Source organism: Macaca fascicularis, chromosome 4, assembly GCF_037993035.2.
Source record: "Macaca fascicularis isolate 582-1 chromosome 4, T2T-MFA8v1.1".
NCBI classification, from domain to species: domain Eukaryota; kingdom Metazoa; phylum Chordata; class Mammalia; order Primates; family Cercopithecidae; genus Macaca; species Macaca fascicularis.
Genome location: NC_088378.1, coordinates 165,397,812 through 165,423,365, shown reverse-complemented (window position 1 = coordinate 165,423,365; position 25,554 = coordinate 165,397,812). Strand labels below are relative to the sequence as shown.

Sequence of the window (25,554 nt, the reverse complement as noted above, 5' to 3'; positions counted from 1 at the left end):
TGATTTCTGAAGAGTTCTTGGCTTTCTGTTGAAAGACAAGAAAATATAAGCCTGTTCCTTTGGATCAAAGAGAAACTACTGAAATTCACACATTTGTCATTAGATTAACATGACTTCACCGAACACTACCATGTCTAGTATTGGCTTAGTTACTATGAAGATTGAGTAGAATTTACTTTTTTTTGAGACAGAGTCTTGCTCTGTCACCCAGGCTGCAGTGCAGTGGCGCTATCTCAGCTCACTCAAGCTCTGCCTCCCGGGTTCACGCCATTCTGCCTCAGTCTCCCGAGTAGCTGGGACTACAGGCACCCGCTACCATGCCTGGCTAATTTTTTATATTTTTAGTAGAGACAGGGTCTCACCCTGTTAGCCAGGATGATCTCGATCTCCTGACCTCGTAATTCGCCCACCTCAGCCTCCCAGAGTGCTGGGATTACAGGCATGAGCGCCGCGCCTGGCCTGAGTAGAATTTACAAGCCCCTTGACAAAGCATTTGCAATGTGGGTAGGGACAGAAACAGATAAAGCAATCAGTGGGACAACTTTCAAATGTCAGCAGTATATATTAATACAAATTTTATAGTACAGATAGGAAAACATGCTAATTGTATGGAACAAAAAAGATCATTAAGATTAGATAAATTATTGGGGGCTTTTGGTACTTAGAGTGAAAGTTAGCTCCATTCTCATTGCATGGGCCATTTTTCCTCCACAGCACTCTTCCTTATCTCACCTCTTCTTCCTCTTACTCCCTTTCCCCATTTGCAGGAGTTGAAACTAATTTTATGCATTAAATACTGAGTTCGTGTGCCATGCATTGTGCCAGAAGCCATGGAGTCTGTGCTAGAAATACATGGTGCAAAAATAGCCCTCATAACCCAAAAGGAAGAAGAAAAATGTGGTAAATGTTGTATTGAGAAAAATGAAGGAAATCCTTTATGCTAGAGCTGGGAGACTGTATTAGTCACCTCACCCTACCATAACAAGATGCCACAGACTGAGTGGCTTAAACGGAAGTTTATTTTCTCACAGTTCTGGAAGCTAAAAGTACATGATCAAGGTGCAGGCAGGGTTGGTTTCTAGTGAGACTTGGCTCATGGGTGGCTATCAGTCTTATCTGGTTAGAGTACCCCGTCCTCTATGACCTCATTTAATCTTAATTACCTCTTAGGGCCCTATCTCCTTATATAGTCACACTGTGGGTTAGTACTTAAACATATGCATTTTTGAGGGACCCAATCCAATCCATAACAGAGGCCAGGAGTCTGGACACCACTCCAGGAAAGTGATAATCAAAACAGGTCAGCAGCGTCAGTGTAGAGCAGTTCCTCGGGCTGAAACAGTAACTAGAGAGTAGAGTCAACTGACAAATCTTTCCTACTCCCTCCAGGCTTCTGCCAAAGTTGTCATGAAGCGCTGAGATGACATGGGGCTGTATCCTGAAGACAGGACATGTTTGATGTGGGCTAAGTTTTAATTTGGTTCACGTATACAAACAGGGAAATATACACTAGAACTTTTTTTTGTTGTTGTTGTTGTTGTTGTTGTTGTTGAGACAGAGTCTCGCTCTGCCGCTGGGGCTGGAGTGCAGTGGCCGGATCTCAGCTCACTGCAAGCTCTGCCTCCCGGGTTTACGCCATTCTCCTGCCTCAGCCTCCCGAGTAGCTGGGACTACAGGCGCCCGCCACCTCGCCCGGCTAGTTTTTTGTGTTTTTAGTAGAGACAGGGTTTCACTGTGTTAGCCAGGATGGTCTGGATCTCCTGACCTCGTGATCCGCCCGTCTCAGCCTCCCAAAGTGCTGGGATTACAGGCTTGAGCCACCGCGCCCGGCCTACACTAGAACTTTTTATCAGGAGTCATGTCACATCAGAAATAGTCTCACATTTTTCCAGACCAACTGGTTAACTATGGAAATGCAAATAAAAAGTAAGGATACCGGGCTGGGCGCAGTGGCTCAGGTCTGTAATCCCAGCACTTTGGCAGGCCGAGGCGGGCGGATCACAAGGTCAGGAGTTCAAGACCAGCCTGGCCAATATGATGAAACCCCGTCTCTACTAAAAATACAAAAATTAGCCAGGCGTGGTGGCATGTGTCTGTCGTCCCAGCTACTCATGAGGCTATGGCAGAAGAATTGCTTGAACCTGGGAAGTGGAGGTTGCAGTGAGCTGAGAGTGTGCCACTGCATTCCATCCTGGGTGACAGAGCCAGACTCCATCTCAAAAAAAAAAAAAAAAAAAAAAAAAAAAAAAAGGTAAGGATACCATAGGCAGAGTATGACTACATTAACTTCATACTCCCCTCTCTTACCAGCTTCTAGACACTTCTGTATTTTATGGTGCTGCCTATTTATAGTGTTATGACCATTTTTTTAAAGTGAGAACTGTGCTGTTTACCTTTAGAAATAATTGTTCACCAAAAAATTCCTCCACAGTTCCTTCACAGGTGTAAACAAAGTGCAAAAGGAAACCGAGGTTTGACACTCGGACTTGAAAAAATTTTAAAAAGTAATATAAAATTGGTTAGATTTTGGGAGTTAAAACCATTTGGGGAAACTACAAGGGCTAATTCCAGGTCTTGGGTAGGAAATATACAAAGTTAAGCTTGTGTTATCGAAGCAAGAAAGCATTCAAGGACTAATAGGGATATGTCAAAGACACAGATGGCTTAATGTGGCTTCCACTGGCCACATTTGGGACAATTTGAGCATCAACAAGAATTACGATGTTAAAGGAGTATATTATATTGAATTTAAAAAAACCCTTTAAATCAATAACTTTAAAAACACCTTGATTCCCATAGTGATGAAAACACTAAAATGGAGGTGTGGAAAGAAAGCCAGTTAACAAACACAGAAGGCATGATACTATTACAGAATCATTTATAACTCCTATTGTAACAACAGAGTCAGTGAAGGACTGTATAAAGCAGTTGGGGAACAGGGTATTCATATGGCCTCAAGGTATAATCTACAGATTGCTTACCAGTTCCTAAGGGGAAAATGGGGGAAAATGTACTATTAGAATGAAGAGATGTAGCCACCATCTTTACCAAGTGATCAAAGTTAGCATTACTAATATAATTGAGTTATGTGTCCCTGTGAGTTGGCAACACCTCTTAGGTAGTATTCTTGCTAAAGTGCTCGATCTGAATCTAATCATGAGGGAAACAAAATCTGACAAATCCAGAATGAGGGATATTCTACAAGACAACTGGCCTAGGCTCATCACAACATTTAATGATTTAATTTTAAAAAGAGGGTGAAGGAGGCTGATCTGGATTAAAAGAGACAATAACTAATAATAGCTTATGGGTTGAAAAAATAAAACTGCTATGGAAATAATTTTGGGGACAATGGGGAAATTTGAATATGAACTGTGTAATAAATGATTTTATGGAATTACTAATTTTCTTAGGTTTGATCATGTATTGCGGTTACACAGGAAAATGTTCGTATTCTTGGAAGAAGCATGTTAACATATTTGGGGGTGAAGAATCTGCAACTTACTTTCAAAGAATTTAGTAAAAATCATTGGGTGGGGCTGTGAATGTGGAGAGAACAGATGGAGAGAAATCAAACGTGGCAAAATGCTAACAACGAGCTGAAGGACAGCTAAACGAAAGCTCACTGTACTATTTTTAAAACTTTTCTGTAGCTATAAACCGTTTTTTCTGAGAAAGTCGAGGAGCGTGAACGTCTTTCAAGAAAGGCCAGCGCAACTGCACCCAAAAGCTGAGAGGAGATTGGAAAACGCCTCTCAAAATAACAGTCCCGCCCTTCCCGGGGCGCTTCCCTACAGGCTGTTCCAGTCACGTGGTGGCTGTGGCCCCGCCCACAGCTCCCAGAGGCCCGCGCGCGCCGTCTGCAGTTCGGCCGCTTCCTCTTGGCGGGTGGGCTGCAGCCATGGAAGGCGAGCCTCCACCTGTGGAGGAGCGGCGGCGGCTGCAGGAGGAGCTGAGCGAGTTCGTGGAAAGCTGCTGCCGGACGCTGGAGGAGGTGACGGCGTCCCTGGGCTGGGACCTGGATAGTCTGGATCCCGGGGAAGAGGAGGCGGCGGAGGTGAGGGGCGCGGCCGCGGGGCCCTTTCGGGGACTATCGGCCCGCGGTCTTCTCTGGAAGAAGGGAGATCCGCACTGGCAGCCGCGGAGGAAGGGCGAGGAATCGTCGTCCGTGTGCAGAGCCGCGATGGGCGCCCGGGACCCGAGGGGAGCCGCGGGCCCTGGAGCAACCCTGACCTCCCTGAGTCCTGGGCTCGGGCGCGCGAGGGCCTCCCGAAGGCTCCACGCCGACCTCCGGTGCGGCGCTCCTCCCGCGGAACTTCGAGCTTAAAGAAAACGGGGGGCCGGGCGCGGTGGCTTACACCTGTAATCCCAGCACTTTGAGAGGCCAAGGCGGGAGGATCCCTTGAGCCCAGGAGTTCGAGACTAGCCTGGGCAATATGGGGAAACCTCTTCCTACCAAAAATACAAAAATTAGCCGAGTGTGATGGTGTGAGCCTGTGGCCCCAGCTGTTTGGGAGGCTGGAGTGGGAGGATCGCTTGAGCCCAGGAGGTCGAGGTTGCGGTGAGCCGAGATCGCTCCGCTGCATTCCAGCCTGGGCGATAGAGCAAGACCCTGTCTCAAAACACAAACAAACAAAATTCCGGAAGATGTGTTGAGTGAGGAGGGAATGGCAGATTTGGTATTTATTTAGAAAGTAAGTGAATGGGTCTCAGAGTGCTGCAGAGGGATTGGCGGTTTGCATTGTCATCTGTCATATGGATTCCGCAGTTGCACCAGATTCGGTGTCAGGAGAGCTGGGAGTTTGCCAGTTCGCCTTTCTATGCCTTAAAATTGGACACTTCTTACTGGGACAGCCCCGATTCTAGGATTATTAAAGGATGTCACCAAGAAATGGTAACTGGCAACTCCCGTGGACATTAGCATTGCTTTTTTTAAAATGTAGGCAAGTGTATTTAGAGTGAACAATGGTGATTTTTGTTTTTTGTGGGGTGTTTTTTGGTGGAGTGAGAGGAAGGGAAGTGCTCCAATGTGGGGTAATTCATTATCTTTAATATTACTTCTGGGTTTACCACGCTGTAATAATTTCTCCTGGGTTTAAGTTACTGATTCCTGAGACATTTAAAATATATTTGATTTCTGCATATACCATTCATTATTTATTGTATTAAAAGCACAGAAGAAATTAAAGGATCTTTATTGTTCATTTAGAGGGGTATTTGAAGCTGGGAATTCCATTGAGTGGGACTTACCAGACCTTTCCATACATTGTTTACTCAGCATTGGAGTAACATTGGATTCCTTGTATTAACATTTAAATAGCACTTTGTTTGTGCCACTTAAAATACATTGCTTCATTTAATACTCAGAATAACCCTGTGAGGTAGGTATTGTTGACCACATTTCATAGACAAGGAAAGGGACACAGAGGTAATAATTTGTCCAAGGATACACTGCTAGTAAATGGCAATTAGGATTTCCACCGGTGTTTTAGTACTAAAATTTAGTGAACAACAGTTACAGTTCCTGGTCCTCACAGAGCTTATTGTCTGGTGGTGGTGAGGGGGAATACGGAGAACTCAACTGTTATATTATCATGGATCTATGATGGGTGGGGTTGGAATTGCTATAGTACAGTTTATTATAGGCTGTGGTGGACAAAGTGGTGGTCAACAAAGGCTTCCTGGACAAAGTGAATTCTAAGCTGGTAAATAAAAGTGATCTGAATTAACTAGGGGATTGGGGAGTGAGAAGAAGCATCAACAGCATGTGTAGAAGTTCAGAGACAGGGAGTAACCATATCAGGAAGCAAGTAGTTAAGGATAGCTAGAACATAGGGTGTAGAGTTACCGCAGAACGATGCTGGGGGGTAGAGGTCAGATCTTAAATGTCCTTGTTAGCCATATTAGAAAGTCTAGATTTTTTTTTTTTTAAATGAAGGCAATGGGGAGGCATGGAAGTATTTTAAGCTGGGGCATATCATAATCATATTTACCTTTTAGTAAAATAATAACATACATTTATTGAATGCTTGCTATGTACCAGGCCCTATTTGAATTCCTTTATGTGTATAAACTTTGGTATACTTTTTTAAATCTTCACAATCACTTTTTGAGAGAGGTCCTGCTATTATTTTCATTTTATATAATAGATAAGGAAAATGAGACAAAGAGAGATTAAGTACCTCACCCAAATTCATGCAGCCAGTAAGTGGCAGAGCTGGAATTCAGACCAGCTACAGGATGGAAAATGAAGGGGAGGGCAGCAAGACTGGAAACAGAGAGAGAAAGCGAGCGTAGTCAGGAGATGGCTGTTGTATTCCAGCAGAGAGTTGATGATCCCTGAATTGGGGAAGTGGCAGTGGGGATGGAGGATGTTGAGGGATTTTCAGAAATATTCAGGAGTTAAATTGGCAGGGCTAGGTGATTGATTGGATATGGGTGATGAGGGAGAAGACGTGGTTTCTTGCTTGAGCAAGTGGGACCTTTCACTGAAATGGAAAGTACAAGAGGAGTAGGTTTGAGGGTTAGGAGACGATGAGTAGAATGAATTTATTTTTGTTTGTGTTGAACTTTTAGTGTCTTTAGTATATGGTACTGGACAGAAACAAGGTTTAAAGATATAAATTTTGGGAGTCCTCACTGTATAGTGAGAGTTGCAGCCTTGAGATCTTTCTTTCAGTAAGCAGATACTAAATAGCAAAAGGTCAGTGGTTATATTAATTTATGAAAACCAACATCTAAAGGGGGACAAATAGAGCAAGGTAGACAGATATTTAGAGGAGACCAAATAGAAGAAGCCAGAGAGGTAGAAAGAACATGAGGGGTGTGTCTGAATGACAAATGAACAATTGGAGTGCGACCTTCCAAGAGTTCAGATATGACAAGACAGTGACATGTTCTTTGGCTTTAGTAGCAAGGTTGTTAGTGACCTATTGACTGGTTTCAGTGGGGTGATGGTGGCAGTGAGTGAGGAATGGTTATAGATGAGGTTGTTTAGACAGTGAGTGTAAATACACATTTCAAAGAGTTAGGCTTTGAAGGAGTGGACAGAGGACAGGGGCATTTAGAGAGTTAGGGGTTGAAGGAGTTTTGTTTTTCTTTAATACACACCCACATGGGGGTTGAGAGAGGCCTGTAAAAGAGGATGCACTAGACAGTACTGGTACATAATTAAATGGTAAACATTTAATGGTAATAATTATTTATTTTAATATTATGTACCGATTTTCTTTGTTTCTGTTTGATTTTTATAGGATGAAGTTGTGTTATGTCCTTACGATTCCAATCACCACATGCCTAAATCGTCTTTAGCAAAGCACATGGCATCTTGTAGATTGAGGAAAATGGGCTATACCAAAGAAGAAGAGGTACCATATATTTATTATTTTATAGTAAAATATATATGTATATGTCATGCATTTCATGCCTTAATTCACAATTTTTGGAAGTTATATTGTGAGGCTCACCAACATGAAATAATAGCCCTTACTTGAAGGGTAGGATGGTACTTGCCTAATTTCACAAATTATTGTGAGAAATAATTAAGTGATACTAATCTATTGTTTATGTCAAGTCTTAAAATAGTCAATTATCTGATACTTAAGAACACTAAGATTTTTTTTTTCAGGATGAAATGTATAATCCTGAGTTTTTCTATGAGAATGTGAAGATACCTTCAATTACTTTGAGTAAGTATTAAGTTATTATAATTTTAAAATATCTTAGTGTAGATACTGATTTTTCATTTTTGCATTATCGAAAGAATGGATTTTATAAGCATGCTTACGATTAAGAAGGACATTTAGTATCTTAAAAGCATGTAGAATTAATTAATGTACAAGGCAACTAATTCACATAATCTGAAGTTTAGAGACCAGGCTTGTATTTTTTTTTTTTTTTTTTTTGAGACGGAGTCTTGCTTTGTCACCCAGGCTAGAGTGCAGTGGCCGGATCTCAGCTCACTGCAAGCTCCGCCTCCCAGGTTCACGCCATTCTCCTGGCTCAGCCTCCCGCGTAGCTGGGACTACAGGCGCCTGCCACCTCGCCCAGCTAGTTTTTTTTTGTATGTTTTTGTAGAGACGGCGTTTCACCATGTTAGCCAGGATGGTCTCGATCTCCTGACCTCGTGATCCGCCCGTCTCGGCCTCCCAAAGTGCTGGGATTACAGGCTTGAGCCACCGCGCCCGGCCTGACCAGGCTTGTATTAATAGGCAGTGAAAACCTTACAAAGCTTTGTGTAGTAGATCAGACACCTTCCTTCTCAGTTACAACAAAAATTTGAGCCTGTGACATAGATTGAAGGATGAGACTGAAGATGGACATGTGTTCCAGGGATTCACAGCATATATAGAGGTTAAAGTCTTGGGCTCTTGAAAGAGAATGTCCTGATTCAACTCCTGTTTTTATCATGAACAGATGTGACTTTCAGCGAGGTAATTAACCTGTTTGTTGCCTAAATTTCTTTATAAAATGGAGATGGTTATAATAGCACTTTGCGAGGATTAAGTGATATATATATAATATTCTTAGAATAATGTCAGGCACTTAGCTGGAGTCAGCTAAAGGGTCACAGAGTTGTGACCATTACAGCACAGGCTTCGAGAATGTTAGCTGTTATTGGTCAGTAAAATTTGTCGCTGCTACTGCTGCATGCCTAATTATAGGCATGAACTGCTTGAAGTCTGATTACTTACTGGGCTGTAGATAAATCTGAAAGGATTCTGTGTTCAGATTTCATAGACAGGGATGTGGATATTTCTTAAGATTCTGGAAGGTTTGTCCACGTGCCCAAAGGGCTTGGATCAGAAACCAGTTAATCATTTAATTATGGTCACTGATGATTCATATTGTATTTATGGATTTTTTTTTTTTGACAGATAAGGACTCACAATTCCAGATAATTAAACAAGCTAGAACTGCAGTTGGGAAAGACAGTGATTGTTATAATCAAAGTAAGTGGCATTACAGTTTAAGTGAATTAATGAATCAAATTATTATTTTTCTCATAAACATGTTACTAATTTCAAGAAAAACCTGTGAAAACTGTTACATGGGAAAGGTTAAGTTTTACATTTAGCATTAGGCTAATTTGCTTCATTTCACCATCATTTGTTAGATGTTTCCTGTTGAGATACACTAGAGTCTCACTAGGACACTGTCTTAGCTAGGGGTTCATCCTTTGGAATAACCTGGTGATTTATAGGTGAGATTGTCTTGTGGCTAATACAAAAAACTGTTATTTAGTAAATACAGATGGTCCCAACTTAATGATGATTTGATTTAGGATTTTTTCAATTTTATGATGGTATGAAAACAATGCACAATCACAAGGTTTTAGACTTTAAGTACTAGTGATTCTTTTATCAGACTCTGGGCTGCATTTTCAACTTAACCGTATAAAGTTTATGATGGGTTTATCGGGATGTAACCCCATGTAAGTCAAGGAACATCTATAAATGCCACTGAGTGAGACTCTTTTACCCTGAGATTTCCTCTCTTTAGAGTATTGAAATGCAATGTAAAGAAAAGGCTTAGGCTGAAAGAGATTAGTCTCCACAGGTACCCTCAGATTGCTACACAGTAAGTGAGTTGGTTTGAAGTGATGAATGCTTGGGATCCCCTTCTCAGAAAAAAAGTACAAACACAAAAGTTTTACATATAATTTCAGAGGATTCATATTAATAGATCCTTTCATGCCCACCTTTAGAGCTGGGTTAAAGAGTTCTCCCTGGGAACTTCAGCAGAGAATAGGTTAGAAGTTTTAAGCATAAGCTTTTAGGAAACTGAAAGAAAACTTAATCCATCAAAAACAGAGACATAGGCCAGACACGGTGGCTCACGCCTGTCATCCCAGCACTTTGGGAGGCTGAGGCGGGTGGATCACCTGAGGTCAGGAGTTGAAGACCACCCTGGCCAACATGGCGAAACACTAAAAAATACAAAAATTAGCTGGGCATGGTGGCAAGTGCCTGTAATCCCAGCTACCTGAGAGACCGAGGCAGGAAGAATTGCTGGAACCCAGGAGGCGGAGGTTTCAGTGAGCCCAGATCGCACCATTGCACTCCAGCGTGGGCAACAGAGCGAAACTCCATCTCAAAAACAAACCAACAAACAAACACATAGACAAATGAGTTAATAAAAGTTTAAATTTCTCATGAATGTAGATATGATATGACATCTAGCCAAAACCTGAGTGGCTTCTCTTATAAGGATTTCTATTTCTGCATTGTCTTCTTTGAACCTTCTGTAGGTAGCTTTCTCTGCACAACTTACCTTTTTTTCCTCATTCTTTTTTCTAGCTGAATTATATTTACCAGGCTGTAGTCATGGTTGGTTTTCTCCCTCATTGAAGTTGAGGATCTTTACCAAATATTGTTTTAAGTCAGTATCTGGACTTGATTTCTCAGAGTTGCACTGTGGCTACAGAAGGAAGACCATCCTTAGCTGTCTATATTACATGGGTTCTCTATAACAGCCAGAAGCACATTTCTTGTATTTTTTGTTTTGAGGTTCCCACTTTTGTCCCTGTCAGCGAAATTCCAGATTTTTTTCTTTGAGGGAGACAGTTGACTCTCATTTTATTTATTCGGACAGATTACTGAGCTGTGACTAGACTGGTCAAGCCTTTTTTGGCCTCTGCTATTGGTTCTACTCATATCCCCTGGTTGTGTACCCATAAAAAAGTTGGAGGTTTTTGGTTTTTGAAGAGGTTAATAATACTTAAAGGACTTTGTTTGACTCTTAAGTGGTTAGATTTACTGAATTTATTTTAGAGTTGAAAGAGAACTTGGAGATCATCTAATACAGTGTCTGCATTTTACAGATAAGAAAAACTATCTGATGGAGACATGATAAAGTTCTAGTGTGTTGGTTCTAAAAGTCCTCCATATTTTTATTTTTTAAAAGGTTATTTTTTTAAAGCTCTTTTATGAATTACATTTCTCTTTCACAACAAACTTGTGATAAACTGAATGATATTTTCCCCTCCATGATAGGTGAAGAAACAGACACAAAAAAGTGAAGTAACTCGCCTTTGCTAGATAATAGCAAAGTGGATCCAGAACTAAGTTCTGAATTTTGACACAAACTCTGAACTGAGTTGATTTTCTGTTAGATACCCTACATTTAGTAAAATTTGTGGACTAGGATTCTAGATATTGCTCAAATTTATTTATCATGTCTTTCATGATTAAGTGGAAGAATATCACAAACTTCGTATCTCTACATACTAATTGTGACTATTGGTGCTGTTAATTGTTAATTCTGCTTTGCGTAAACCTGTTTTAGAGAAATAAAAGTAGCTGCTTGGCCATGTATTAATGATGACAACTCTGAGTTTTTGTTTCTTTATCTGTAATATAAAACTCTATTTATAGAGTTGTTGAGAGGAACAGAGATAATGGATGCTAAACAAGCCCTGGCTCCAAAAATTGGTAGCTTCTATGGTCTAAGTGGAAATTAATGTACAGAAAGTAATATTAAGATAATGAAATGGATGAGTTTTATATATATAAGTAATTTAGAAAATGTTCTGCTTTTTAATTTTTATAACGGTAATAAGGGAGATTTGGACATGGAGCTTAGTTCTTTTCAAAAGCAAATAATTACTTCGAATGAATAGTTCTTTTGCTAGGTAAGAGGAACTTTGATTTTGAATTCTTACACTATCTTAAATTAAGATATAATTGTTACCAGTAACTTTTTTTTCTTTTTTTTTGAGGCTGTCTTGCTCTGCCATCCAGGCTGGAGTTTAGTGGCACAATCTCGGCTCACTGCTAGCTCGGCCTCCTGGGTTCACGCCATTCTCCTGCCTCAGGCTACCGAGTAGCAGGGACTGCAGGCACCTGCCACCATACCGGGCTAATTTTTTTGTATTTTTTTAGTAGAGATGGAGTTTCACCATGTTAGCCAGGATGGTCTCGATTTCCTGACCTCGTGATCCACCCACCTCGGCCTCCCAAAGTGTTGGGATTACAGGCGTGAGCTACTGTGCCTGGCCAACAGTAACTTTTTATATGATCTTTAACCTTGTTTAAAAATTTTTTTTTGGCTGTGCATGGTGGCGCATGCCTGTAATCCCAGCACTTTGGGAGGCCGAGGTAGGCAGATCACCTGAGGTCAGGAGTTTGAGACCAGCCTGGCCAACATGGTGAAACCCTGTCTCTACTAAAAATACAAAAATTAGCCAGACGCTATGGTGCATGCCTGTAATCCAGCTACTCAGGAGGCTGAGGCAGGAGAATCGCTTGAACCTGGGAGGCGGAGGTTGCAGTGAGCCAAGATGGCGCCACTGCAGTCTAGTCTGGGCGACAGAGTGAGACTCTGTCTCAAAAAAAAAAAAAATTTTGTTTTATGTCCTCTGTAGAGAGTTATGCAATTTCTGAACAGATTATTTTTGTGGCTCATTTATGTCTTAGACATTTTAACATCTTTTCCCTCAGGACAAGACTTTCTTTAAATATCTTATTGATGTATTTACTTCAAAGGGAGAATGACTCACATGAAAAATTTTACATTTCTCCATCTAATTCATATTTTGTTTGTTACACACTGAAATGTAAGTTTTTTGACAAGGTTTTATATGCATGTTTTCATTTCATCTGTCATGTCAGGCCTAAACTCAGTGTACAGAATTCTCAATCTTAAACTTTATGAAAGCTCGAACAGCTATTAGATGTACATACTTATTTTCAGATATAGTTACTTCGGCTAATTTTTTAACCAAGATATTTCAATCATAAACAATCAGTTTATGTTTAGTGGTTTATCTTTTTCCTTCAATATTAAATATTCAAGTTGTATATTTCAGTATCGTGAAGTGTGTTTGAGTCATGGCCATGATCAGTGTGCTATCAAAGATACTTTAAAAGACAGGATAGAATGGCTTTAGATCCAGTCTGTTCCTATCACTTGTGAGACTTTGGGCAAGTCATGTTACTTCTATGACCCTTAATTTCTTTATCTGTAATGTTAGGGAATTGACTCTGAATGAATTCTCCCTAAAATTCTGAATTTGTATCTTTGTGACAACACCTGCTACTACTATTTAATGTTGTATGTTATATGTTTAAGATCCCCTTTGATAACAAAAGTAACTAACAAGAATTAGAATTGGCATTATTAAAACAATAGATTAGAGTTTCAGTTTGGGGTGATGAAAAAATTCTAGAGATGGATAGAGGTTGCACAACAATGTGAATGCACTTCATGTCTCTGAACAGTACGCTGAAAATATAGTTAGAATGTTAAATTTTATGTTATATATTTTGCCACAAAAAACCTGCAAAAACAGGCAGCCAAAGGGTCTTAGAGTTATTATAATTACAGCGCATTCATATGTACCTTTAAATCATTTAGAAACATGCATTTTGAAAATTTACATTTTATGTAAATGTAAGTTTATTTAAGTATGTTTATCCTTTTTGTTGTCAGAAATATCTATGTTCCAAATGAATTGAATGCAGTTTGTTGCTTAACCTTTCCTGTACTTTTTCTTTTTCAGTAATTGGGGTGAGTATAAAGAGGAATTAGGAACCTGAATGTACTCCTTATTTAAAGATATGCAGTATCCTTTTTGCAAATGATATCCTTTTAAAAGTATCACTCAAATTTCTAAACTTTATCTTAATACCTGTCACATATTATAGTCTTGAATTGGAATTTTGGTTGAATTACAAGGAATTTAAGTGTCAGTCTTCATCATAAACTTAAGATGAATAAATTGAAGAAAATGCTAAAATAATTTAAGAAGGAAATTATATTTCTTTGTTTAAAAATAACAGGCAAAGGTTTATATGGAGCTTGTTTGTAATACATCATTACTTTCTAATCTTTGTTTTTCTCCCAAATTTTTATAGCCTATATTCAAAGGAATTAGGCTTATCAAAGCTGTTTTTATAATTTTGTATTATAAAATGCTTACTATAATTAGAATAAAATTGATTGACTTGAAAGGGAACCCTTTTTTTTCCATTAATTCAAAACCCTTTGACTAGTAAAAATGGCCATGTATTGTTATGTAAAGCCGTGTTAAACCATGGCCTCAGATTGACTGCAGCTCTCCTCTTAATATATAGACAAGTAGTACCTCTTTTTGTTGTAATGCTTAGTTCATAGTATGCTCTCATTTGAATTCTTTTTGCCTCTACCTAGGAACTTAATGAGGTTAGACTTTATCAAATATAAGTATCTGGAAAGAGCTACTGATTTTATGTTCTATGAACCAGTTACTACTTTAGAATAAGTTAGCAAACAATAAAAGGATTCCTTTAGTAGCTCATGTTCTTTGTTTGCATTAGTGAATAATGAAGTCTAGAAAGAATTGTTTTAAATTGCTTTTTTTACAGTTCCAATCATTTTTTTATTTGAGAAAATTTGAATCTCAAAACAAAAATTTTCTTCAATGTTTAATACATCACATCAAGGTATTGTATTTACTTTTTTTCACTAATGAGCAGATTTTAGAAAATTCTGTAATTACTGGGGGGCACTGCTATTAACTTTTTTCAGGTAATTTGGTTAAGCCACTATGCTTCCTCCTCAGGAAATTAAAATGAGTTTAGTTTCAATTTAATCTGTTCTTTTCTGGCCTGACGAGGTGTGGGATTTCTGCTACTTAATTATTTTTTGACCCCTAGCTCTAAGTCCTTGCACAAGTGGGATATATTTTAAATATTGACCATCTAGCTTGATGTCTCATACAAAAGATATTTTTTACACAGTTTTTAATATTTCCATAGTTTATTTTCAAAGGGACTATAATGCATATTACTTATTAAAAGCATTTTCTTCCCAACTTTGATGGGGAAAAGCCTATCAACAGATACCTACTTTTGTAGATGGCTATAAAAATTGTTACCCAAAAGGTTTTCTTAGAGCAAATTGTCTTTTATGATTATTCCTGCCTGCCTTCTTGGGATCTGTCTTTATATTGTTGGAGAGAATAGCAAACATCCATAATACGTTGTATTTTTTTTGTGGATATAACATTCAGGATAGAATTGTTGTTTGTCATTTATTGCTTAGATTGATATTTTGTATATTTAGAGATTATGAAAAAGAGTTTGTGTTAATATTGCATTATTAAAGCACATGTTTGAAGATAATTAGTAGATTTTAAGTTCACAGTGCTTCATGTATTGTTTATTCTTGTGATTTTATTTTCACTTTAGGGATTTATTCTTCTTTGCCTGTTGAAGTTCCTCTGAATCACAAACGGTTTGTTTGTGATCTAACTCAAGCTGATCGTCTTGCCCTCTATGATTTCGTAGTTGAGGAGACAAAGAAAAAGCGCTCTGATTCTCAGATTATTGAAAATGACAGCGATCTCTTTGTAGACTTGGCTGCCAAAATCAATCAAGGTTTGAGATGCACATCATAGCTTTACTTTTTTTCATTATCATTTTATTCTGTGAGTGTTATTAAGATGATTTAATTGTCGGGCCACTTTGAGTTAGAGTAAAATGGTTTTATATCATTTAATATTGAAGTGAAGTTGGCCCTCTGTAACTGTGGGTTCCACATCCATCAATTTGACCAACTGTGGATTGAAAATATTTGGAAAAAATAAAAATGAGTGGTTGCCCCTGTACTATACATGTAGAGACTTTTTATTGTCATAATTCCATAAACAATATATTAACAACTATTCATACAGCATTTACTTCGTATCAGGTTTTTGGTGTTTTTTTTGTTTTTGTTTTTTTGTTTGTTTGTTTGTTTGAGACAGAGTCTTACTCTGTCGCCCAGGCTGGAGTGCCATAGCGCTATCTCTGTTTGTTGCAATCTCCGCCTCCCAAGCTCAAGCGATTCTTGTGCCTCAGCCTCCTGAGTAGCTGAGATTACAGACGTGTGCCACCATGCCTGGCTAATTTTTGTATTTTTAGTAGAGATGAGGTTTTGCTACGTTGGTCAGGCTAGTCTCAAACCCCTGGCTTCAAGTGATCCTCCTGTCTTGGCCTCCCAAAGTGCTGGGATTACAGGCTTGAGCCACTGTACCTGTCCTGTATTAGGTATTGAAAGTAGTTTAGAGATGACTTCAAGTGTACAGGCGGGTGTGTGTAGGTTATATATAAATACTGCACCATTTTATATCAGAGACTTGAGCATCCATGGATTTTGGTATCCTTGGGGGTTCCTGAACAAATCCTCCACGGATACTGAGGGATATTTACTCAGTACCTGAGGTTTTACTCTGACTTTTACATTAAATGTACCTTCTTTCTGTAAGAATATTACAACTGTGCTGTTACTTTAATCCATGTACCTAAGCACTCTTATGTTCAACTAATGGCTGGAGAAAAGGAATGATATAAAACTTAGCCCGTGTATATAAATAATATACAATTTTTAGAATGTTTTTATGTGCTACTTTGAAACGAGTTAAAAATATAGGATTGTGATGTGTTTATTTGATAATTCATAGAATTTAAAAGGTTTGAAGGATATAATAATTTTATTTTATCCTTTCATTAGATAATAGTCGAAAAAGTCCAAAATCCTACCTTGAAATCCTAGCAGAAGTAAGAGATTATAAAAGAAGACGCCAGTCCTATAGAGCTAAGAATGTTCACATAACCAAGAAATCATATACTGAGGTAAGTTTTACATAATCTTTGTTGATAACAAAAATTTTCTTTTGGTAATTTTCTAAATCTGTTCTATGAATTTCCACAATTTTTTGGAAATTTTCTGAAAGTGTCTTCAGGGTGGCCACACCTGATTTGTATCTGTTCCATCAGTTCTAGACCCACCCTTTAGCAAGCAAAGGCTTTCATAGTACAAGAACCTTATATAAAACAATTGTACAATCTTAAAAGGTATCTCCTTGTGAGAAAATAGTAGTGTATCATGGTAAGAGCATGAGTTTGGGCTTTAGGTAGACCTCACCTTGAGTTTTGATTCTGCTATTTCTCATTGGCTCTTTGACTTGAGCAAGTTGTTGAGATTTTTAGATTGAATGTTTTCTTTTCGTAATAAGAATATAATCTTTGCAGGGTTGTTATGAGAATTGACTGACAATGCATGCAAACACAAATTTCTTCATGGATATTAGCTATTATCTTTTTTGGCAGAAAGCATGTTTTTATGTACTCTAGTAAATATTTGGGCTTAAGAAATGTGTTGATATACATTATTTATACATTAGTCTCTTAGTGTATATCTAGACTTATTTTCAGATGCCATTTAATGGCTCATTAGCGTTGATGAATTTTTTTGGTGTATGAATTACCTTGCCCAGACTCTACAAATAATTTCCTCATCAATTCCCTAATTGTTCCCATATTTTTTCTTACTTCTCTCTGATGTAAAAGACCTTCCATAATTTGGCCTCCTTTTCCCAAGCATTTTCTTTTGCTTTAGTCAAGCATGTCTCTTAAACTGTATCTGATTGCATATAATTACTCTTACCTCCATGCCCTATTACCTGATATTTTCTTACCTGAAATGCTCTGTTTTTGCCATTTTAAATGTTGTTGAGTTTAAAGGCCACCATTTCCATGAGGTGCTAGTTGACTAATCTATCACTAGTTTATTGTACTTATACTTTGTACCACACAGCTTAACTCTAAATTTTATGCTGTTCTTTTTTACAATTAAAGTCTGTGTTTTAGACTTACCTTCCCAAGTAGAGGCCTGGGTCCCTGTCGTACTACCTTGGTGATTCTTACAGTCCCTAAGATACTTGGCTCATCAGTTGTTTATTCTCTGGCCTCATAACCCTTGTAATCAAGCTTAAATTGTTGCTGCTAGCATTCTTCATGATTTTATAGTTTATATTTTATTGTGGAAATATTCAAACATACTAAAGTGGATAGCGTCGTCTAAGGAACCCTTATGTACCCATCACCCAGCTTCAAAAATTGAAATATAAGATTGGCAAGGGCTTCATAGAGAATGTAGCATTTGAGCAAAAGGGAGAAGCAAGGAGGAGTAAAGGAATGTCTGCTTATTGACTCTTTCGTATGTGGTGGACCTGAGCTGGGTGGGTTCTGTGCAAATAGCAGACTTCAAGGCACTTATGTAGAGCTGCTGACAGGGAGGCTTGTAGGCCTGCTAGGGAAGTGCAAGAGCTGGAACTGGAGATAGGTGTGTGTGACTCATGTCACTCCGCTAGGTTTGACCTTGGTGTATCTTAGGTTTTCCATGGGAGAATATAGTGGAGGAGGAGAAGTGGTGGATAAGGATTTTCTGGGTAGAAAAACTAGCATTCTGAAAAGCAGATAAAAGTTTAGGAGTTTTTCAGAAACTCATTAGTAACCCAGGGTGGCTAGAGCTTAGGGCTTCATTGAGAGATGAGGCTAGGTTGTATCTGATGTAGTAAAATCCTGGAGGGCTTTGAAGGCTTCATTAAGGAGTTTGGATATTGTTCCATTTTACTTTGAGAGCCATTGAAAGTTTCTTTAAGGTAAGGAGAAATGCAGTCAGGCCTGAATGATAGTGTTTCTGAGATTGCCTCTTGTCCCCTATACCTTTTTTCTGGAAACATTTTCTGTTTAATCATGAGGGAAGTGTAAGCTCCTATTTTAGTTTTGTCTTTGCATCTGCAGTGACTAACCCTGTGCTTGGTGGCATGGGTAAATAGGAAAGTTTCCTTGTAGAGTCATTCAGAAAGTATCTGTGAAGTGGCTATATGTTTCATATTTTGTCTTAAGTCATATGATTAAGTCCAGATGACTTAATTATAAGGTTTTTAGAAAATCATTTGTAAATAATCTCTAACAGAGAGATAAATTGCAAAACTAAAAATAGTACCAAGAACTCCCATATTGCCTTTATCCAGGTTACCCATTGTTAGCATTTTGCCACGTAGCTTATCATTGGCACTCTCTCTTTCTCTGTCTCGATCTGTACATATTGTTTTCCCCTGAATTCTTTAAGGGTTAAATTACATACATCATAACCCTTTATCCCCGGTGTGTATTTCGTAAGAACAGAGATATTTTCTCACATAAAGGTAGTACAGTTTTAGCAACTTCAAATTTAATATTGCTATAAAACTTTTATCTGCTATTCATATTCCAGTTTGACCATTGCCTTTTCTGTGTTCTCTAAACTACACAAGTCCCACAGTCTATTATGTCATAGCGCTTAGTAAATATTTGATTGTTAGCACTGATTTTTCTAGCGCTATAGTCTTAATTTTTTGAGCAGTTTCCTTACCTGAAGTTCGGTGCTTACCTCTCCCAAGGTGATTCGAGATGTGATAAATGTGCACATGGAAGAACTCAGCAATCACTGGCAAGAAGAACAAGAGAAGGCAGAGGATGATGCTGAAAAGTACGTCGTTATCTTTATTGGTGAAAATACTCTCTTTGATAACAGATAACAATTAACTTATAATTGTTAAATTTTAGCATCTCCAAAACCCTTGATAGCACATAATATCCTCATGAAAATGCTTTTTGTTTTTTGTTATCGGTGCCCAGAGTTATTATACCAGAGTTGTTCTGACATTACCCTTTGACAGTTTTCAGGGGACAACCATATTAGTGAAATATTTAAATAGCAAAACATACTAATATTTATGCCTAGTGTTCCATTATTGGAACGCCAAACCTGTGGGAATTATTTATATCCTACTGCCCACCAAGGTCTCATTGCAAAAATTTTAAAAATTGCAACCTCAGGCATAAAAGGGTTACGAGCTCTGTTTATTTGTTGTCTTATATGGGTTATAGGATTGTGCGTATTGAGACCATATCTACCATTGGTTTGATATAGAATATTACACTTTAGACTGGTGTGTCTGTGTATGTATACTGGAGACCAGTGGTAAAACAAACTGATTAACATTCTTTTCTATGTTTTAGGAATGAAGAAAGGCGATCAGCTTCAGTAGATTCACGGCAGTCTGGTGGAAGCTATTTGGACGCTGAGTGTTCACGACATAGAAGGGACCGGAGTAGAAGCCCACATAAAAGAAAAAGAAATAAAGATAAGGATAAAAACTGTGAGTCGAGAAGAAGGAAAGAGAGGTGGGTCTAACCCTGCATCATCCAACATTGAATTCTCTACTTTTTAAAAGTAGAACAGGTTCTTCTGTTGTAAACCATGCTGAGAAAATAGATTTTAAGAATAAGCTAAAGTAAGGAGAGTAAACAATTGATTATGATTCTTAACATTCATTATAGTTCAGTTCAAATAGCCACCACTCTAGTGACATAGTTCTCTACATGTGTGATTGGATATTTTTTTCCCTTTTTTATCTCTTGCTTGCTTGCTTCCTAAACAGGACATATGAAAGTACTGTCTAGGCAGGATGTTAACTGTATTAAACACGTGCTTTCCTAGATCCCTTTCTTTTGCTCCTTCCTTCCTTCCTCTTTCTCTTATTCTTTCTTTCTTTTTCCTGCTAATTCCTCAAATAAGGGTATATTGACATTGTCAAAATTGACAGTCAATTTTGCCCTTGTTAGTAAAATTTTTATAGCTCGAGAGATATGAATTAACACCGAATTAATAAATGTAAATCATTTGCGGTCTATTTCTGTATTCCAGCTGCTTACAGTGTACCTGGATCTCAAGTTCATCAGGTCTAGAACTAAACTTACCTTTTTCTCAGTCTGCTCCTTTTTCCCCAGCATTACTATCTTGGTTAAAGAGATGACTCTCATCTATTAACTTAAGTCAGAAATCAAGGAGTCATTTTAGATACTTACTTCCACTCCTTACCATCTGGTCAGTTCCTAATGAAATGATGGTCATTTTCCTGATTTTTCTAGTTTTCTCTAAACTTACTGCATATAATTGCATCCCTTGTGTACTGCTTAGAGTGAATAGTCACCTCATAGAACTCTTCAGTGGTGGCCTGGCATGGTGGCTCATGCCTGTAACCCCTAAACTTTGGGAGGCTGAGGCAGGTGGATCACTTGAGCTCAGGAGTTCAAGGCCATCCCGGGCAACCTGGCAAAACCTCGTCTCTACAAAGAATACAAAGATTAGCCGGTCCCAGTCTCTTGTGGGGCTGAGGCAGGAAGAGTGCTTGAGCCTGGGAGGTTGAGGCTGCAGTGAGCCATATTCTCACTCCTGCACTCCAGCCTGGGCAACAAAGTGAGACCCTGTCTCAAAAAAAGTGGGAACTTTTCAGTGGCAAAATTCACATTCTTTTGAATGGCTCTCAAGACTTCTGGGATCCTGGCTCCTACCTACTTCTTGTATTTTGCTACTACCCCATGAAATGCATAACTTGTGCTCTAGCCAGCCTGAGTTAATTAGAGTTCCTCATCCACACCGTGCCACATCTGTGCCTTTCCACTTTGTGTTCTGCTGCCTACCTGGTTTTCAAAGCCTCCTTACTCCTCCTTATTCTTTAAGACCCATCTCAGCCATTTCCTGAAGCCTTTTTCTCACTGGTTCAAGCAGAGCAGATCATCTTTTCCATTTTGTCGCCACCTTACCTAGCTCATATTTGTTCTTGAGCTTAATAGTTATTATTATCGCTGCTAGACTGTGAGCTCCATAAAGGCAAGGTCTGTATCTTATTTAGTTTTATATACAAAGTGCTTTCAAATATTAGGCTCTCAAATAATATCCTGTCTCTCCAGGGCCACTGGTAATCAGGAATTAAAGCTTATTGTATTGGTTTGGTAATTTTGTTCATCTTACTATCATTCAGTTAATTAGGTTTAAAGCCAACTATGACTTAGTCCTTTTTTTTTACTTAGTCCTTTTCTTGTACAAATGAAATATTTGCTTAGTAATCCTTTTTGATTCATATGCTGTTTTGTAATAACTATAGTGCTGCTTCTACTTAAGTAATTTTTGACATCTCTAATCAATCCCTGTTGACTTAAATACATTAGAAGTCCTCAAAATCCAAACATTAAATAATTTTTATTTAAAGAAGATAAACTGGATATAAGCAAGAAATACTTCTCAACAGGCTAATCTTTGATATCCACCCCTGGGGTGGACTGAATTATAGGGACTTGGTTTATCTGACATAAACCAGAACAAGTAAAACATTCATTTAGAAGTAAAGTGTTTTTTTTTTTTTTTTTAAGAGTATGTATGAAAAATGCATTATTAAAACTAAGAGACAGGCCGGGCGCGGTGGCTCATGCCTGTAATCCCAGCACTTTGGGAGGCTGAGGCGGGCAGATCACCTAAGGTCAGGAGTTAAGGACCAGCCTGATCAACATGGCGAAACCCTGTCTCTACTAAAAATACAAAAAATAGCCGGGCGTGTTGGTGCACACCTGAAATCCCAGCTACTAGGGAGGCTGAGACAGGAGAATCACTTGAATCTGGGAGACGGAGGTTGCAGTGAGCCGAGACTGTGCCATTGCGCTCCAGCCTGGGCAACAAGAGTGAAACTCCATCTCAAGAAAACAAAAACAAACAAAAAAACGAAGAGACAAAACTGAAATAGGAATAATCAAAATGATTTTTTTTAATTACACTTTGAAGTTCTGCTTTAAAATTAACTTTGAGTATATGTAAATGATAGATACTCAGAAAATTCATTTCAATAGAATATTAAAGTAGTATATTACTGTTGAATTATTTTAAAGCTCTGATATTAAAATGTCCATCATTTATAACCATTTTTTTAATACCTCTTTTATTGCAGGGATGGAGAAAGACACCATAGTCATAAAAGAAGAAAGCAAAAAATATAAATGAAGTACTTGTACATGTATTAATTATGCTTATGCCATGGTAACCAATATGCTGATATATTAATTGGAATTGCTTTGCATAGGAGAATGTTTTTAGGATCTGTTTAGTGCTTATTATTTTCCAATAAATATGCTTCAAACCATGAGTACACTATTAGGCCCTACAACTTTGTTTTCCTTATATTTTATTAGATGATTTGCTTCCTATAACTGATCTTGTTTTGTTCTTTTTGCTAATATTTGTATCTCAAAATTCTTTAATTAAAAAAGTCAATATTTATCATATGTAAATTAAATGTGAATACATTCTCATTGCAAAAAAACTACATCTTATAAATAAGGCTAACCCTTAGAACACTATCTGCAGTCCTGTCCTCACCCCAGCAGCGACTGCTGTTTACCACTACGCTGGTGAATTGTAGTAGGGACAAACAATGTAAATATTGAAGAGAAATGGCCTGACTAATTAAAATATGATGTAGTCATGGAGGATAGATTATTGTATTGGAGTTAAAGAATCTAGATCCATATTAACCTGGATTGGTCTCAAAAACATAATGCTCAGTGAAAATAGCAAGTTGTGGAAAGTTATATACAAATTATATATATGTACAAAACAATACTATGCATTTTCTATGGCTATATAATGTATGTAAGTCTATTTTTAAAGGTTCATAAGAATCCATACCAGAGTTCTAACAGCGAGTAGGGGGTATAGATGAGAGATTAGAGGTGCAAATCAGGATTGGGAGGGTGGTCAAAGGGAACTTTAGCTTTATCCATAACACATTTAAAAAAAAAAAAAAAAAGGTATTCATGTTTCATTTAATTTAAAATATACTGTCATGTTGTGTTTTATAAATCAACTCAATTGAGGTACTATTTACATACATTTAATTGCACCCTTTTTAAGTGTGTATTTTATTGGGTTTTGACAGATTCATAGCTCTGTGCAACCACCATCACAATCAAGATACAAATATTTTCATTACCCCCAAAATTCTCATACCCCTTTTCCCAGTCAATTCCTCTACCCCTAGCCCTAGGCAGCCACAGATCTGCTTTTGGTTACCATTGATTAGATTTGTCCTTTGTAGAATTCGTGTAAATGGAATACTGCAGTATGTACTCTGCCTTCTTCCACACTACAGAGTTTTGAGATTGATCCCTGTGCGTCAGTTGTCCTATTTTTTTTTTTTTGTTACTGAGTAGTATGTTCTATTGTATGTCAGATCATTCAGGTGAGACTTTGGCGTGAAATGTTAAGCATCTGACATCTAAATAGCAATATTTTGAATATTGGAAACTCAGGTTAAAGATTTTGTTTCCAAGTAGAAATGAAATCTTATTGTTTCAATAAGTAGCTGACAGTGACAGAAAGATTGACTGGATTTGGATCAGATTGGCTGTTAGGCTTCAGGTATGGGAAACAGCTCTCAGATTTATAAATTGGAAATCACCAGGTTACTTGCCAATATATAGTCATATTGCTGCCATTCTACTTAATTTCTAAATATATAAAATCCACTTTTAAAAATTGTAAAAGCAAGGACTCGGGAGTGACTGATGAATCATGAAATTGCTGCTTTTATAGATCAAAACTACTTGAATCATCAGGAATTGTTTCATATTGTGTGAAAATTTATAATTTTGTTTTAAATTATGATTTCATTTTACTAACTGGAAGAAACAGAAGAGTAAAATTGGCATATTTAGGTTTTTTGTAGAAGAAAGACGTGAAAATTAGGAGTGGATTGGAGAAATTGGGGGAAAATAGAACAGTACGGAGAAAGAAAGAGATTGAAAACGTAACCGAAGTTCTTTAAAGCTCACATTTTATGGTATCACTGCTGCAAACTAATAAAATGTGGCATTGAATGAAAAGAGGCATTTGTTTGATCCTTGAACGAATTAATCTTACATACTTCCCTGTTTGTGTTTTGAACCTTTCGCTAGATATGAGCCACTTGAGGGCAGGGTTTGTACCTTCATCAGTGTGACCCCTGTGCCTGCAACCTCATAGTTGTTAATATGTAATTTCAAATTTTGACAAAAGCATTTTCACTGCCCTGTCACATAAAATCTAGTTTTTATTTCCAGAGTGCTGCTATGAATAATTACTATAGCTGCTGGCCATCTTGCCCATCCATTAAGGTACCTTCTCACAAACATTTCTAATCTACTGGCTGGAGTACATTGGTGCAGTCCATAGTTCACTGCAGCCTCAAACTCATAGGCTCAGGCGATCCTCTTGCCCTGGCCCACCGTGTAGCTGGAACTATAGGTGTGCACCACTACACCTGGCTAATTTTTTGGTTTTTTTAGAGATGGAGTCTTGCTATGTTGCCTAGGCTGGTCTTGAACTCCTGGGCTCAGATGATCCTCCTGTCCTCAGCTTCCCAAAATGCTGGGAGCCACCAGGCATCAGGCGCAAGCTACCACACCTGTCTAAAAAGTATATGTTTTTAAATTTTTTTGTAGAGACAGGATCTCACTATGTTCCCCAGCCGGTCTCAAGCTCCTGGCCTCAGTCAGCCTCCTAAAGTGCTGGGATTACAAGTGTGAGCCACTGTGCCTGGTCACTTTAATTGCAATACTGACAAGTCAACTGCCATGCAGAGCCCAGGGCACTGGTTATATTCAATAAGAAACTGAACTCAGCACTTAGAATTTTAAATTATATCAATGATCTTAAAGTATTTGCCACTTTTGAGTACAGCTAACTGGATAATCTCAAATCAAACCCTTCAGTGAAAATTCATTGTCAAGTGGTAAATTTGAGATAAAATATTTTAAATGCATTGAGAAATATTTTCTAATTACCTGTGTATGCTATAGTACAGATATTAATTCTATAAACCTGTTCATAGGTCTTCCTCCCGGTCTTCTGAGGACATTTTCTGTTTCTTTTCAGTGAGCTCATGAATGTCTA

At 38.1% G+C, this 25,554-nt stretch overlaps 1 protein-coding gene across 3 annotated transcripts; it reads left to right on the top strand.

Annotated features, from left to right (window-relative positions):
- The first annotated feature begins 3,841 nt into the window (after nucleotides 1-3,841).
- SNRNP48 (small nuclear ribonucleoprotein U11/U12 subunit 48) lies at nucleotides 3,842-24,506 on the top strand. 3 transcript variants are annotated; one of them, XM_005554090.4, is made up of 9 exons: nucleotides 3,842-4,057; nucleotides 7,254-7,367; nucleotides 7,628-7,688; nucleotides 8,877-8,951; nucleotides 15,171-15,359; nucleotides 16,474-16,595; nucleotides 19,190-19,278; nucleotides 19,812-19,976; nucleotides 22,574-24,506. In XM_005554090.4, exons 1-9 carry the CDS (start codon nucleotides 3,902-3,904, stop codon nucleotides 22,620-22,622), a joined length of 1,020 nt encoding a protein of 339 aa, XP_005554147.3. In that variant the 5' UTR covers nucleotides 3,842-3,901; the 3' UTR covers nucleotides 22,623-24,506. The 3 variants fall into 3 exon arrangements, with proteins under 3 accessions (XP_005554147.3, XP_073894995.1, XP_073894994.1); XM_074038893.1 differs by lacking the exons at nucleotides 3,842-4,057; nucleotides 7,254-7,367; nucleotides 7,628-7,688; nucleotides 8,877-8,951 and adding an exon at nucleotides 13,502-14,423; XM_074038894.1 differs by lacking the exons at nucleotides 15,171-15,359; nucleotides 16,474-16,595; nucleotides 19,190-19,278; nucleotides 19,812-19,976; nucleotides 22,574-24,506 and adding an exon at nucleotides 13,502-14,423.
- The last annotated feature ends 1,048 nt before the right edge of the window (nucleotides 24,507-25,554 follow it).